Genomic DNA, 16,029 nt, shown 5'->3' with positions numbered 1-16,029 from the left:
CCCTCTGGAGCATTATAAGCACCTTGTGAAAAGGATCCTAAGCCAGAGGTAACATAATTCTTCTGGGTAGGATAGAGGGAAGAATTTGTAGAAAATAGCAAGAAGACGCTCAAACTGTTCTGAAGAGTTTTAAATAGTTTTAAGACCAATTTTTAATAAAAGCATCAGCCGACATGGAAGGGGCTATAATGGAGATTGTTCTTCTTGGCCTATATGCAGTTTAGGTTTTCAAGGATATATGTAACATTCTTTGGGATTATCTCCCCAGAAGGGGAAGCCAATATAAATTTGTTTTATTAAGTTTATATTGCCTTTTTCTTGGTTTTATTCCAGTGAATAGCACTGAAATTTAAAAAAGACATTTTGAAAGACATTTTGAAATTTAAAAGACAGTTGCAGGTATGACCCACTTTTCTAAGCAATGACATTAAAAAATATAACTAATACTTTGTATTTTGGTCTTTTTATAGTAAATTCCTGATCAGAGACTAAGTTATGGCTGACCTGAGGAAAACATTTTCTATGCTCAATTTTTTTCTGTAATCTTTGATGAGATGTTTTAAAATGTATTTCTTGAAAGAATTTCTTCAGAACAAATTTATAAAGCAATTCTCTTAATAGGGTGTGGGTGGTAGCAGAATGGGAGTCTTTGGACTGGAGGTTGGAAGGAACAAGGAATAGTCAGTTCAGCAGCTGAGACACTACTCTCTCTGTTTGCCCTCCGGCATCCCTTCTATGTCTTTCTAGTGTTTTGGAATTCTGGGTATTTCATCTATTTTCTGATAGCTATATTCTCATTATTGGAAAACTGGAAGACAAGAACAATTAATATTTGACTATATTTCTAACATTTTATATGTGTATTTCAACATGGTCATGAAAATATTATACAGATGGTTTTGAATTTTGCCTTTTTTCATTTACATTAATAATATATACTTTCCCCAGATTATTATTAACTCTTTAAAAATGGGTTATATAATATTTTATTATATATGCCAAACTAGTCATTATTTTGTTGTCATACTTCAAAATATATCACTAAATAATTATACCATTTGTCATAATTTATGGGGCTGAGGAATTAAATTATCAATTTTCTAATGCTCCTTAGATGTGTTCTATTAATAGATAACCCTGAGCTACATTTCTTGAGGTATCAGAGTTCTGCTTTTCCTTCATATAAACTCCTAAATATTCAGGAGTGCCTTGTGGTCAGTGTGGAGCAGGTGAACTACTGAAGAAAGACTATGGAGAACAAAGACATGCTGAAGAAGTGGGCATTTGAACACTTCAGTGCCAGCAGCCTCTTCTAACACCACTACAGAAAAATCCTATCATGGTCTAATGTTGTCCCAAGCTGTAAGGAATTAAGATTCTGATTTCATTCTCTTTTTTCTGTGACTTCAGTAAAGAGAGTCCTTTCTTGAAGAGGAAGACAGTTGCTGTATTCTGGATGCTCACATGGACAGCTAGTTTGGAGCGGGAAGAGGTTACTGAAGAATGGCATTGCCAAAAGTGAAGATAAAAATGTGCTACAAATTAAACAAGGAATTTCAGAACAATTTTGGCACACCTAATCATATGAACTTATTTTTTATTATTTGAAAATTTACTGTTTATGTTTTAAAATAGAAAAATAATTGGCTTAAATAGAAAGCAATGTTAGAACCCACATCAAAAGCAAACCTGAACAAATAAGAAGTCTTTTAACAGCTTGAAACAAGTTTACTTTGATCCATTTTAGCAGTTCCATGGTTTCAAAATATATGCAATTATCATTTTAACTAATATTGTCTTTCTTAAAATGACCTCCCATTAGTTCAGATAATCTCATTTAGGTTTTATTGGACTATTTAATTTTGTTTGTGTTTCTTTTATATCTTATTAGTTTCTGTGAGTATAATTTTTCTTTGAGTACCACTTTGGTCATATCCTATTACCAACAGTAATCACAGTTGGAACAGCAACCAATTTTTGATTTTTTTTGATTGCTTGTTATGTGTCATGCACTGTGCAAAGTGCTCTTCATATATTATTGCATAAAATACTCCTTTTTAGTCCTTTATTGCTTAAATCTGAATTCTATAAGGTTTGAATATCTGATATTAATATGCCTCCTTGCTTCTTTTGTTGCATTTATCTGGTATATTAGTTTTTCTTTATTGATTTTCAACTTCTTACATTATTCTAGTTTAAGTCTTTCATAAATAGCAAATAAATAGCTGATTTTTTTAAAACTTACTATGAAAATCTCACAATAAATGAACATAACTCATTCAAGTTTATTGTGCACTGATATATTTAGATTGAAAAAGCGAAAGTGTTAATTGCTCAGTTGTGTCTGACTCTTAGTGATCTCATGGACTGTAGCCCACCAGGCTCCCCTGTCCATAGAATTCTCACTTTGACTACTAGAGTGGGTAGCCACTCTCCTCTCCAGGGGATCTTGGATTGGTTCATGCCAAACTGTTTTCTGCTTTCTATTTACTCTGTTTTTTGTTTATTTTTCTGTCACTCCTGGCATTTGTGGACTAAGTTCTCTTTATTCTGTTAAGCTAATGCTTTAGAAGTTATGTAGCCTATATATGGCTAACATAATTTCTTTAACACACCTATTTACCCTTAAAGCTTTCTACTAATATTAAGAGTTACCCAAGACCTATATTCTTACTCCAGGCAAGTAAAGAACGTTGGCAGTATTTTAATTGCTTTTTCTCTTCTCGTCAGTTTCCCTTTGTACCTGTCATATTGAGGTCATCTGGGCTTTAACTACAAACTTTGATTTAAATATTTTAATAATCAATTTTTTTTCAGTCTGAACTACAAGCTTTCCTTTTTTCCTTGCTCACTACTCTTTCTTGAATCTATCATATTTCTCTTGGATTAACTTCTATGGGTACATCTTCCAGTAATTCTTTCAGAGAGTGTTCAGGAGTAGTAAACTTTCTGAACCCTTGTGTCTGCAAAGCTTTTTATTTTTCTCCAATACTTGAATCATATTTGTCTGGAGGAGAATGTTAAGTTCCAAATAATCCTCTCTCAGAACACTAAGATAACTGCTTCATTTTTTAAAACTTATGCTTTGTGTTACCAAGGAAAGCACAATGAAACTCATTAAAGATTTAAGATTTCCACTTTCAACTGTGTTCTGAAGTTTCTCCCTTATGGTCTAGGACTGGATATTTTTCCATCCATCTTGCTAAACATTTTCATTCATATGAACTATGTCTCTTCTTTCTTCTAAGTTTCGGGAACCTTTCTTCTATTTTTTTTTTAATATTTCATTCCACATTTTCCCTCTGACCCTTCCTCCTTTAGGAATTCCTATTATTTCTAATGTTAGAAATACTATTCTTCCCCCTATACTTTACAGTATAGTATACACACTATACAATAATCCTAAGTTTTGGAAACACTTCAAAACTCAAATTTCCAGCTCACTCATTTGTTCTTTACCTATGCCTATGCTCATATTCAGGGGGAAAAATCCACTAAATTTGTTTCAACAATCATATATTTTCATTTTTCACATCTCTATTTTTTCTTCATAAAATCTGTTTTAATTTAACAAATACAGTATGCTTTCTTATCTCTTTGAGGACATTAACTATAATGATAAAGTCTCCATTTGTTTACTCTGATACATCTATTTTCTCAGTTCTTAGCTGTCTAGTTTGATTAATTATTTTTATGGAGTGGATTTTCCTCAGATTTGATGATTCCAGATCATTTGTATCCACTATTCACCCTTAGTTTTGGTGTAAAAAATGTCCACCAATGAGAGCTGATGTGCTCTTGGGTGGGGAGTACCATGGGGATCCTTGAGGTTTCCAGTTACCTGGCATGGCCCTGCTTCTCCATTCCAAGTGTTCACATTCACTGCTTGTTCCTAAGGGCAGAAGTGGCCCGCACAGAAGTTGAATGCAGTGAGAGACCACCTACTTGGCAATCTCCACAGCAGGACGTCAGAGCCCCATCTGATTCCTGTGTTCATTCAGTACCTATACCTTTTTTAGTGCCTCATTAAATATGTATTTTAAGTTATAGTTTTCTCCTTAATCAGATCCGTTTTTTTTTTTTTCTAATTTTTTGTAACACTTCCTAATTCCTGGCTCAATTAGGGCACACTTTTTTTTTTTTCAGAGTGTCATTACAGATTCATTTGCTCATTTTCTATAATTTCCAAGGATTTGGGGCAGTTGTGGAAGACTAGAGTACGCTCTCTTGATTCAATAGTCTGATATTCAATTACTCAGCCATAAAAAAAAAAAAAAGAAATAATGCCATTTGCAGTAATATGGATGGACCTGGATCTAGAAATTATTATACTAAGTGAAGTAAGTCAGACAGAGAAAGACAAGTATCATATGATATTCTTTACATGTATAATATGGGCTTCCCTGGTGGCTCAGAGGTTAAAGCATCTGCCTGCAATGCGGGAGACCCGCGTTCGATCCCTGGATCGGGAAGATCCCCTGGAGAAGGAAATGGCAACCCGCTGCAGTATTCTTGCCTGAAGAATCCCATGGACGGAGGAGCCTGGTAGGCTACAGTTCACGGGGTCGCAAAGAGTCGGACACGACTGACACATGTATAATATAAAAAAGTGATACAAATGAACTTATTTACAAAACAGAAATAGACTCACAGACATAGATAACAAACCTATGATTACCAAAGAAGAAAGGCAGGAAGGGATAAATCAGGAGTTTGAGATTAGCAGATACAAACTATTATATATAGAATAAATAGTAAGGTCCCGCTGTATAGAACAGAAACTATATTCAATATCTTATAATAATCCTATAATGGAAAAGAATCTGAAAAAAGAATATATATACATATATATCATATATATAGCACATATATATGATATATCTATGTATGTATATATCTGAATCATGTTGCTATATACCTGAACCTAACACAACACTGTAAATTAATTACACTTCAAAACACAGCTTAACATTCATTACATTGTGGAGGTTCTCTAATATGAATACTTCAGTGAAAGCAATAAAACAGGTATTTTGAAAAGTTATCTGAATAGTTAAAAACATGCATGACAAGCACACAAATTCCATATTCTAGCAATGCGTTTCTCTACAAAGTCCCCTCCCACCTGAAGACAGCTTTGGCTAGGTGAGATACGGTAGTTGCTAATTAAATGATGTGTTTATAAGGTTAAGCCAAAGTTCACAAAGGCTCACATAAATTATCAGTTTATCTATTAAAGTTTCTATCTTGCTGAAGTAACAGATGTATCTTTTCTAGGAAAAAGAAAATAAACTTTAAAATCCCACTTAAAATAAACCTATCTACATACAGCTTTGTGATGTGAAAGGCAAATAATTTTTGCATCTTTGTGATGTGAGATCAAATAGTTTCATTCAAATGGTAAGGAAACAGGAATATTTGGAAACTGGGTTCCAAAAAAAGTCATAATGACTGTGGACACTTTTTCTTGCCTGAATTCATGTGAAATGTTTTGAAGATATTATTAGAGAGGATTGCATATTCTTTTTTTCTCTTTCATAATTCTTATGGGAGAAAAAACATAGTTAAAAGAGATGAAAATATTATATCCATACTAATAATTTATTTTTTTTGTGTGTTAAAAGAAAGTGACCTCAAAGTGTCAGAATTCAATCAATTCAATTGGTCACTCTTGAATACTGTGGGAATTTAACACCTATGTTTTATGTCTGTTTCAGCAGTGAGCTTATGATGATAAATTGTCTGTGTGGGTGGTGATGGTTGAGGGGAAGAATGAGACAAATATTCAGTAAATCTGGCTCAAAAAACACATCAAGAATTTCACTACCAAGATCCTAATCTGTTTTTCTTTGTCAGTTCTTACCCTAGGTAAAAATGCTTCACATTAATTTGATTGTGACAGGATATCTTCACTGGAGTTTTGATTAAGAATTAACTACAACAGCATTCTTTCCTAGATCAATAAAGCAGCATTTGGGAGTGAGTAGGTATGGAGAAGGTATACACACATATACACATTCACATACAACATTACAGATTAAATCAGCAATTTATCACCATCCCAAAACAAAGAAAGTACTAGATTCTCTCATTATCCTTTTATATCTTTTTTTATAATATAAGGGCAACATGGATAACTGGTTCACCAGATAAGAGTATAAATGAAGTAGTTCTGAGAGGGGGCAGTGTGGTCTGATATCCTAGGGGAAAAGCTACAACAAAGCTAAGGTGTGGTTGCTAGAATAATTAAGCTGCTTTCAGAATTTAGGTGAATTGTGTTCCAATTACAGTGACACAGGCGCTTTTGTCAAGCACATTATTCTATGTTATTGGAACAGAAATCTGCTGACAATGTCATGGCTTGAAAGTACCAGCCTCTTAACTGTGACCAAAACCTGATATATCTTAGCACTGAGAACTGGCCAAAGAAACCACATGAGTCACTAAGTGAATGGAATTTGGTCTGATATTCCAGTGTCTGTATTGACTTTAGCTCTTTTTTCAAGGATAAATACTTTTATTTCTTTTGGTTTGTTTTGGGAGATGAAAGTTTTCGTTTAACCACAAATTCTCATATCATTAGTGCTCTGAGATAACAGAATGTCTGATCTGTTAACTGGAATATGTTTTTTGCCAGGTATTTTTCTGGATTAGTACATTAATTTTCTAAAGTATGTTTCGTTTCTTTTAATATAAAATTTGTTCCTTTCTAAGCTTAATTCCTAAAGGGTTTTTCCGTGTGTTTGAACTAAGTCTCCACTAATGTTAGTACTGGAGAGTTGTGTGGACCATTAGTCGATATAGTACAGCATTCTTTTGTTCTTCTATAGATGACTTTTAATAATAAAAGAGGACATTCTGGGAGAGGAAATATGTGGATATGAAGGCCATGGGTAAAAATAAATTTTATCTCTTCCCCAAAGAATAAGAGGACATTAGAACTTTGAGGAAAGAGATACATAGCTAACTAGCTAGCCAGTTAACTAAACAGGAAAGGGTTTGCATGTCAGCATGTTACCACTGGAGACATGTTTTTCTCTCTGCTGTAGTAGGAAGGAGGCTGGGTATCTGGATATCACTGGGACATCACCTGAGTTCCCAGGGGTATAGGTCTCATTGAAAAAGAATAACCTGTCACTGCTGCATGGATAGTACAAACTTGGGAGAGTTGAAGGAGTGGAGGTCAATGAGTCTTTGGTGCTTGAAAATTTGGGACCCTCTCATAGGCAGTCAAGTTCCATTGTCAGTAAAGGGATCTGAATTGGTCTTTTATATCAGAAGTCAGAAAGCGCTGATATGCTGGTGATGGGTCTTTTATCTCCAGAAAGTGGGTAAAGAAGACTTGGGTGCATGGTCAAAGTTCTAGATCCCATCATGGTCTATGAGGGGAGTAGAATGAACCCTGTTTGTGTAAGGAAAGCAGCCAGCCTCCTGGGGAGATCCTGGACACAAGAAAGAGAAACAATGGTTGCTGGTCCCTCAAGTAGACACCAGAGCCATACTGGACTGGAACTTCAAGCGTGACAAAAACCTCAGAAGAGAAGGACTTTGTGGACTTAAGGGTGTGAGCATTACTGCTAGGCTTGGAGAGGTCAATGGTACCCCCTAGCGGGGGGTGTCCCTTAAAGCGTCAGTTTTCTTCAGAGGCTTCTCACAGGCTAGATTTCCCTGAGGCAGAAGAGCAGGGCTGCATGTACTAGTAGAAATCTCGCCTGCAACAGTGAGAGATCCTGATGTGGCAGCAGAAAGTCAAGCAGCACAGCTCAGGCTGCCAGTCAGATTTCCCTCTTATCGGGTCCAAATGTAGTTTCTGGGCAATGCATAGGAAGTGGGGAACCCAAGAAGTCCATGGTGGCCCTCTGGTCCCTCAGGCACTTAGGTCCCATCCAGTTTTGATTGAATTTATTGAGATCAGAGATATGTAAATACCTCAAATGTTGTATTCTTGAAAAGTTTCTGATAGTTAACAGTTAAGTCATTGCTATTTCATAATCATTATGAAACTATATTTTATGTTAATTTCATTCTCCTTCATCATGGTTTCAGAAAACATGTACTAAACAGTAAGAACCTGGTTACAAGTGCATATGTATTGAAAAAAAGAAAAAGGCCAGGTGAGAACCAGAAAATTTCTAGAATTCCAACACACACTTATCTTATGAATTTTGATTCTCTGAACCTGTTAATTTTTCTCAATTTGAACTTCTGAAAGTGCCATTCAATTACTAGAAATATCTTAGGGACACTGGACCCAGAAGAAGGCACACAGTTTATAAAAGCAAGAAAATACTACCACCAAACCATCTTCATTGTTTCAATGTCAGGCTCGTATCCTTCCTTTAAAAATCTCTAAATGGTAAATTTTACCCCCCAAACAACTAATTTGTTATAGATCAAAACCATATTCCACTAAAAATCGGTAACAGCATCTATATAAATCTCAGATCCCGGGGAGACAACTGAAAGTCTCAATATAAAAGTAGTGGAAAGATTTTATATGCTATACACATTGAAAAAAACAAAAACAAAACTTCTCCTGGTAAAAGCTGCATAAACAAAGATGAGATATAAGTATTCAACTGAAGTTAAAAGATATTTGCAATCACAAATTTTTAGTATGCATAAAATAATTGACTGCTTAATAAAGAATGTTTAAGATAAGTGTACCCCTTTGGCTTGTCCATGATAAGACTCTCCAGTATTGACTTAAGTATGCTTTTGCTAGTTAACAATATGCATTTAAAATATGACCAGTGGAATAAATGTAAGTGCTATACACAGCATGGGAGATAACAATTACTTACCCGGTAGGCTGGCTCTCAAATTCTTCTGACCATTGCTCTTGAATATCCTCGGTAGAAAGATCTACATCCCGGGTGGTGGCAAAATTGAACTCACTGCCTTCATTTCCATGGAAATAAATGGAGTTCCCATCTGACTGACAGCTATGCTGTAGATAAAAAGAGAGCGTGGGGTGTCCATTGAATTGGTTTTGTGGCTGTATCTGTCTTATTCATGTATAATTAGAGTTTTTAGAAAAGTCACTATATTATTCCCTCTACGATGGACTCTGAAATCAAAAGAGCTTGTTACCTCTTTTTCTTTTTTTGGTCTTATTTAATTCAGTTACAATTTCTTTCTAACTTATTAAGTTATCACAAAAAGACAGTCAAGAGACCATTTGAGCTTTGCCGCCTCAGCCTTCAGTGTGAAACAAGAATATTTTAATTGAAATAATTTCCCATCTTTACCACAGTCCTTGTTGTAGGAATTAAGTGTGATAATGACTTGTCATATATTTTCAATACTGTGGTTATGGACTTAAATCACACTGACCTTTTCAATATTCCATATATTTCTGGCTTGCCATTCAAACCTTTCACAATTTGTCTCTTAATGGGATATGAGCAGAATAGCTTGCTAATCAAAACATGGAATACAGAAAAGGTCAAAGTAATCCCTGATATGATGGTATATTCTCAGCCAGCTTTTGAGCAAAAGTTTCTGACCAGATCTAGGAAGTACATGATGTCCCTGATGAGCCTGTAAACAAGAAACTTTGTCATTCTCCAAAAGAACATCAGGCTTACAGAAAAATAAATAAGTTTAAATTAAAAAAAATAAAATATACATCATCACAAAAAAAAGAAAAATAATTTCTTGTGATGCTTTTTTTATACTTTTTTTCCAGCTTTAAGTGAAGAATCAAAGGCAAGATCCAACTATAGAGCTGGGTAAACTGAGTACTTAGCTTTTAAAAATATAAGTTTTTGCATTAATCATTTTCTGGTAATGTCACACATAGAGACATGCTAATAAATAAAAGATCAAACATTGTTTCAAGTTTTATACACTCTTAAAATAAAATAGAAATGAAGAAAAATAATTGGTGAGAGGATTTCAGTTAGATCCTGTGACTGTTGGTTCTGTAGGGCAAGGATCATATTCCTGTATTTCAGGTCTTAGCATAATGCTTGGCATATGGCAGTAATTAAAAGATATTTGTTGAATAATTTAATAAATGAATAAATTATGATATGGTTATGTCTTTCAGATAATTAACTAATTTTTATGGAAAACTCACAAGTTAGGAAGCATCAGGAAGTCAGTGGAGGGAAGAGGTTTATAATTGATTATAATAATAATCTAATCTTTGCTCTAAAAAGATTGTAGCCAAGTTGAGATGTATCAAAGGCAGCATATGGAAAGTGCTAACGAGTGAAAGAAGGTAGCAGTCACTGTGTCCAGGGCAGGTCTACATGAGCAGGCTTCATGGAAGAGCAGGTCTTCAATTAGCTTTAAAGGATGGATAAAAATCCAAGTTGGATGACAAATATGAATGAATGACAGGTGATAAGTAGGCATAATTTTGAGAATTAGATTGAAGCCTGACTGTAGAGGATCTTAAATGATATTTTGAGATCACTGCTATATTCCATCAGTGGTGATGTTCTAAAACAGAGCAGTAATATGTGCAAAGAATTATTTTATGACAACTAAACTGATTGTGGCAGATAAAATCAATGGGGAGGGAAATCAGACTACTACAATGAAAGAGTAAAAAAGCTTCCAGAAGTTTCCAGATGTTCAGGAGAGTTGGAGCATATGATCTTGGGGGAGTCATTTCATAGCACTAAGACATAAGGCATACACACTGTGCTTCTCATCAGCTTGAAAGTGAAAGTGTTAGTTGATCAGTTCTATCTGATTCTTTGCAATCCCCTGGACTATAGCCCACGGGTTCCTCTGTCCATGGAATTCTTCAGGCAAGAAGTGGGTAGCCTTTCCCTTCTCCAGGGGATCTTCCTAATCCAGGGGTCAAACCCAGGTCTCCCATATTGCAGGTATATTTTTTACCATCTGAGCCACCAGGGAAGCCCCCAGGTTAGATAATGCTATACTGTGTGGCAGGCTTCATCTGCTTGAAGATCTTCTTCACACCACAATGAGTACACATTATTCATGGATGCTACACTGAGCTCATTATATGCAATCCTTAATCCACACACATTGATCAAAAATAGGATTTAGTTTATTTAACAGTAAAATGAAACTGTTAAGTAATGACAAACCCAAAGATCCTCGACTAGTATGTACTCTATAAAGATAATGGAATGCCAACTAGAATAACAAAGATTACCTTCCTAATAATAAAGCCACCAAGCTCTAAAGAGCGGTTTTTACAATTATCTTCTCATTCTGGAATCCTGAGCAACTGCAGTTCAGTTCAGCTCAGTCACTTATTTGTGTCTGACTCATCGTGGTCTATATTCATTTGGAATTAATATGACTTTTACTCTGGTGCAAATGATATTAGGTCATTGTCCAAGTAAGAGGCAACCATGAAACATCTATACACAAGAAAATGGAATAATCTCATGTTACAATTTAGAAGAATATATTTGTGTAATGAAAAGAGTGATTTGCTTAATACAAAATCTTGGTCACTTCTGACTAAATGCCAATTTAATTATTTCCATTTTGATTCTGTTTACCTCAGAACTGTTTGTTAATATTTGAAGACTCTGTGTTACACATAATTATGCTTTGCTACTCTTCCAAGATTTATTTATTAACACTTTTGATTCATATTTTAATTTAGTTGCTGCTGCTGCTGCTGCTACTAAGTTGCTTCAGTCGTGTCCGACTCTGTGCAACCCCACAGACGGCAGCCCACCAGGCTCCCCAGTTCCTGGGATTCTCCAGGCAAGAAAACTGGAGTGGGTTGCCATTTTCTTCTACAATGCATGAAAGTGAAAAGTGAAAGGAAAGTCGCTCAGTCGTGTCCGACTCTTAGCGACCCCATGGACCGCAGCCTACCAGGCTCCTCCATCCATGGGATTTTCCAGGCAAGAGTACTGGAGTGGGGTGCCACTGCCTTCTCCTAATTTAGTTGAGATGGAAAATTTATGTAAAGAAACATCATTATGAAACTGAATACCATATTGTTAAACTCATTTCACAAACTTAAAATAAGTAGGTATTTTTAAAAAACAGAGGTATATTTTAAAGGGTCTTTTTGTTAGTTATTTGGCTGTTACCAAACACATTTGGTGGTTTAGTAGACCATTTGTGTTAATACAACTGTTATAAATTAGCTATCAAAAATATATTTTTTATATTTCTTAATTTTGTATCTCTGTGAGATTATGGGTATTCACTAAACTCACTGTGATGATCATTTCATGAGGTATGTAGTCAAATAATTATGCTGTACACCTTAAACTTCTATAATGTTATATATCAATACCTCAATAAAGCTGGAAGAAAAAATTAGCTGTCCATATACCTTTATACCCTGTATGGGTAGAGGTGCTTGAACTTCACCCTTGAACCCAATTCAATTAATTGCGCTGAGATTAAGGTTATTTTAAAAAATCCCAAATACTAGAAACTAAAAGCATTCTTGACATGGAATGAAAACTCAGTTATTGTCCATCCTCAAGGAGTTTGGGGATCAGAATCAGAAGGCATGTTCTGTGTTGATGTTTAAAGAACAAAATTCTGTAAAGCAGTTATCCTTCAATTTAAAAATCAATAAATTAAAAAAAAGAAGGCATGTTCTGATGCATTATCTCTACTGAATGGCTACATGGTTCTGCACAACTCATTTAACCCATCTAGGCCTCAGTTTCTTAGGCTGTAGACTGGGGCCACTAATGTCTATATCCTAGAGACACTGTAAGAAGCACAAATTATATTATATGTGGAAGTGGTTTTTTGGAAATCTTTAAGTGCTACAAAATAATTGTTATTTTATTTCTGAATACGCTATTTTCCAAAAATAAGCTATTATATTCCCTTAGCAGTATATACCCATAGCAGTAGGTTATAGAGAAATAGAACATTTAAATCTATTTTGAACTGTGTTTCTCATTGTAAGGCATTAAAATTCTTCAGAACAACTTAAAACCTGTAATAAAATGTAAAAGAATACACTGCACAATACAACAAGGTAAAATATTACAATCATTCATTAATTTTCAGAATATACTGAATCATGAATTAGAACTTTAAAGCTCTCCAAATGTTGGCAGATTACCAAACGTTTCCCTTAGGAAAACTTAATGATGCAAGGAATCTGCTACCACTTTTCTTACAGATGAACTTTCATTGTATAACATACATGTGTTTATGTTAAAAATCCAAACAAAATGTGAATTTAAAGAATGAAAAGAATTTTAGGAAATTACTCAGTGATTTTAATACCCAGTTGTTTTTGCTTTGCATCTATTCAAATTCATGTCATTTACATGCAATGACAATTAAAATCTAAACAACTTCATAAAACAGTTAAATTTCTAACTCTGTGAGATATATGAGCTCTTGATACAATAAAAACAATACTTTGGAATTTAGGACAATTTTATATTGCGTATGGTAAAAATATAGCAGGTTTTCTTGAACAAATGATTACAAATAACGTGACTTTCTGAGTCTCAACTTTTGAATAATTTATGGTGAATATCAAATAATTAAGAATTTATTTTGAGTAAAATAAAGATATAAATTATGCAGATGGTTCTATATATTTCTTTCTATCCTTGCTGCTGCTAAGTCGCTTCAGTCGTGTCCGACTCTGTGCGACCCCATAGACAGCAGCCCACCAGGCTCCCCTGTCCCTGGGATTCTCCAGGCAAGAACACTGGAGTGGGTTGCCATTGCTTTCTATCCTTAGCCCTCCTAATTATATAATGACATTAAATATTACTTTTACTTCATTATTTTATTTTTATTTATTTTTTTACTTCATTATTTTAGCATTGACCAATGACACATACTTTATACTTCTAAATACTAGGAAAGCTCCAATTTTTAAAAATCCCTAATATATCATCCTTATTTGTTTCCATCTATCAATCAAAAATATTTCTCTACTTTGCTGTTACATGGATTTCCTTTACTTGAAAAGCAGAACACACTGTAACTAAGTGACATGGATTTGCCATTCAGAAAAACATCAACAGGAAACATCAGTGCAAATTCCTCAATATAACAAGTCTTTGGCCACAATTCAGGATAGCATTTTCCTAAGGTTGCTCTCTATACTCTGCTGAAAATGTTAATGACTTCACCTCTGTACTTGTAAAAAAAGTACTTGCAATCACCTCCACCACAGTTTAATTAGGGTTTCATCAAAGATGAACACTGAGGCACCTCTTAATATTATCTCCCTGGGGTCTAATGGCCCTGATGATTCTTTCAGGTATCTGTAGCCTTACAATTTATTTTTGACGATATCCTTTTAGTTGGAGTGAGTATACTGGGCATTTGGGCAATGCCAGCTTGCAGAGAGCTGGTGGCAGATGGAATGAAATCTGCCTGGTGTGCCTTCCCCTCCACATGAGCAGAGAGCCATCCATTTCCTCCATTAAGGAGTTGTCACTCAGCCCACCCAGCTGGAAGACCATTTTTGATAGCCAAGCTGGCTGGTGGCAGACAATTCAGATACAAAGTGCACTTTAAAAGGAAGCTAAAACATCATCTGTAGGAAAATTGAAAATGCATGGCTTCCATCACAGCCAATTTTTTAATGACTGTAATATTTTAAGTGATTATTTTTGCCACTTCAGATTGCTCCTTAGAGAGGAGAGGTTTTTTAATTAAAATCTAGGCAATGCAAACAGATGAGATATGAGGAGCAGAGGAAAGAGAAATAAGATGAATAAAATTAATTAAAATGGCATTGTTGGCAGAGACATAAATTAGCCACTGTCTGGTTGGAAACAAAATATACTGGTATAAAAGTTTCTGGATTAAAGTGAGATGTGTGACTGAGTGACCAGAAATGGACTGACCTATAGCATTACATATCATTGTGTTTTCTAAGCCTGTCGCCATGCTATAGCCATTATCATATAGAAATATATATTTTCTACATCCTGGTTCAATGGTCTTTAAAGGTATAGACTTTCATGCTTATAAAGAAAAAAACAAAACAGGAAGAGAGTGATTTCTTTCATGAGGCAAAATGAAAGAAATTCATTTTGCACACATTAAATTTCTAGGTAATTTAATACCAGTTAAAAAACTGATAACTTGGCTATAAACACAGTCCAGGTGCAGGAGGGCTGAAGTGCATTTGAGTCAACACAATAGATTCAACCACAGTGAGCAAATTTTAGGGAGTTCTAAGAGTCTTTTTTTTTTTTTTTTCTCATTATTTTCTGGATTCATTAAGCATTTGAACCACTTTGTACTATGATTCATAAAGATTCAATTTATGGTATATTTTATGACAAGTGTGTAATTATTTGGCAATAGTTACGACAATTCTAAAACAGCCATAGTGACAGATTTGAATTGGAGTAATGAGAGAAAGAATAACAATGAAAAATTCCACAGAGCAGTTGTTAACCTTGTCTGTAGAGATCAATATGACTTTCACAGTGTCTGAGGTTTTCAGTCTTGCCTCCTCAAATTAAGGCCCAGAACACCAGACACAACGTGGTGGGCTGCAAGATACTGAGGAACAAAAGGGCTGGGACTTTATTATACAATGTAGCTGGCTTTGAAAATCAAAGCTGTTTGATCTTGGAGAGGTCACTTAGCTCTAGGAGACTCTTTATTTTCATCTGTGAAATGGGGGCAATTGTGAGGATTAAATGAGATAGTGCAAGTAACATGCTTATTCTAAAGATTGCTAAATCTTAGGAAATCAGTAAATGCTAATTCTCTTCCTTCTTTCATCCCCTATCTTCATTCATTTAACAAATCTTACCTTAATGAGTACCATTATGCAAATAATTGAGCTCTGTGGTGTGCTAAGTACAAAGATGATGGGAAATGTTACTAGGTTTTGTATGTTCATATAGAATAAAATAAATTTCACATTGAATATTGTACTAACTTGTAATAATTAGTGATTAAATGTGTCAGCTTCAGATCATAAACAAACAAGAAAAGGGAGGCTCTGGGGATTTGTTTGAATGGTTATTTTTAGTAGAATTTATTGAAATTATTTGTTTCTGTGTTATTGCCACTCTTGTCATGGTGATTTGGCTCAATTCCATGTTTCACTAATGCTAT

General features: G+C 34.7%; 1 protein-coding gene across 2 annotated transcripts in view; it reads right to left on the bottom strand.

The window, feature by feature from the left end:
• RELN (reelin) overlaps window positions 1–16,029 on the bottom strand; it is a 557,372-nt gene that overhangs the window by 220,047 nt on the left and 321,296 nt on the right. For both annotated transcript variants that reach the window (XM_086397037.1, XM_086397038.1), the window contains exon 11: window positions 8,805–8,950. In XM_086397037.1, coding sequence (XP_086253163.1) covers window positions 8,805–8,950 — 146 coding nt within the window. The remainder of the gene's footprint in view (window positions 1–8,804; window positions 8,951–16,029) is intronic.

This window comes from Bos grunniens, chromosome 4, assembly GCF_055505025.1.
Source record: "Bos grunniens cultivar Pamir isolate PY7600 chromosome 4, Bosgru_T2T1.0, whole genome shotgun sequence".
In the NCBI taxonomy this organism is placed as follows: domain Eukaryota; kingdom Metazoa; phylum Chordata; class Mammalia; order Artiodactyla; family Bovidae; genus Bos; species Bos grunniens.
This window is presented reverse-complemented; position numbering and strand designations above follow the sequence as displayed.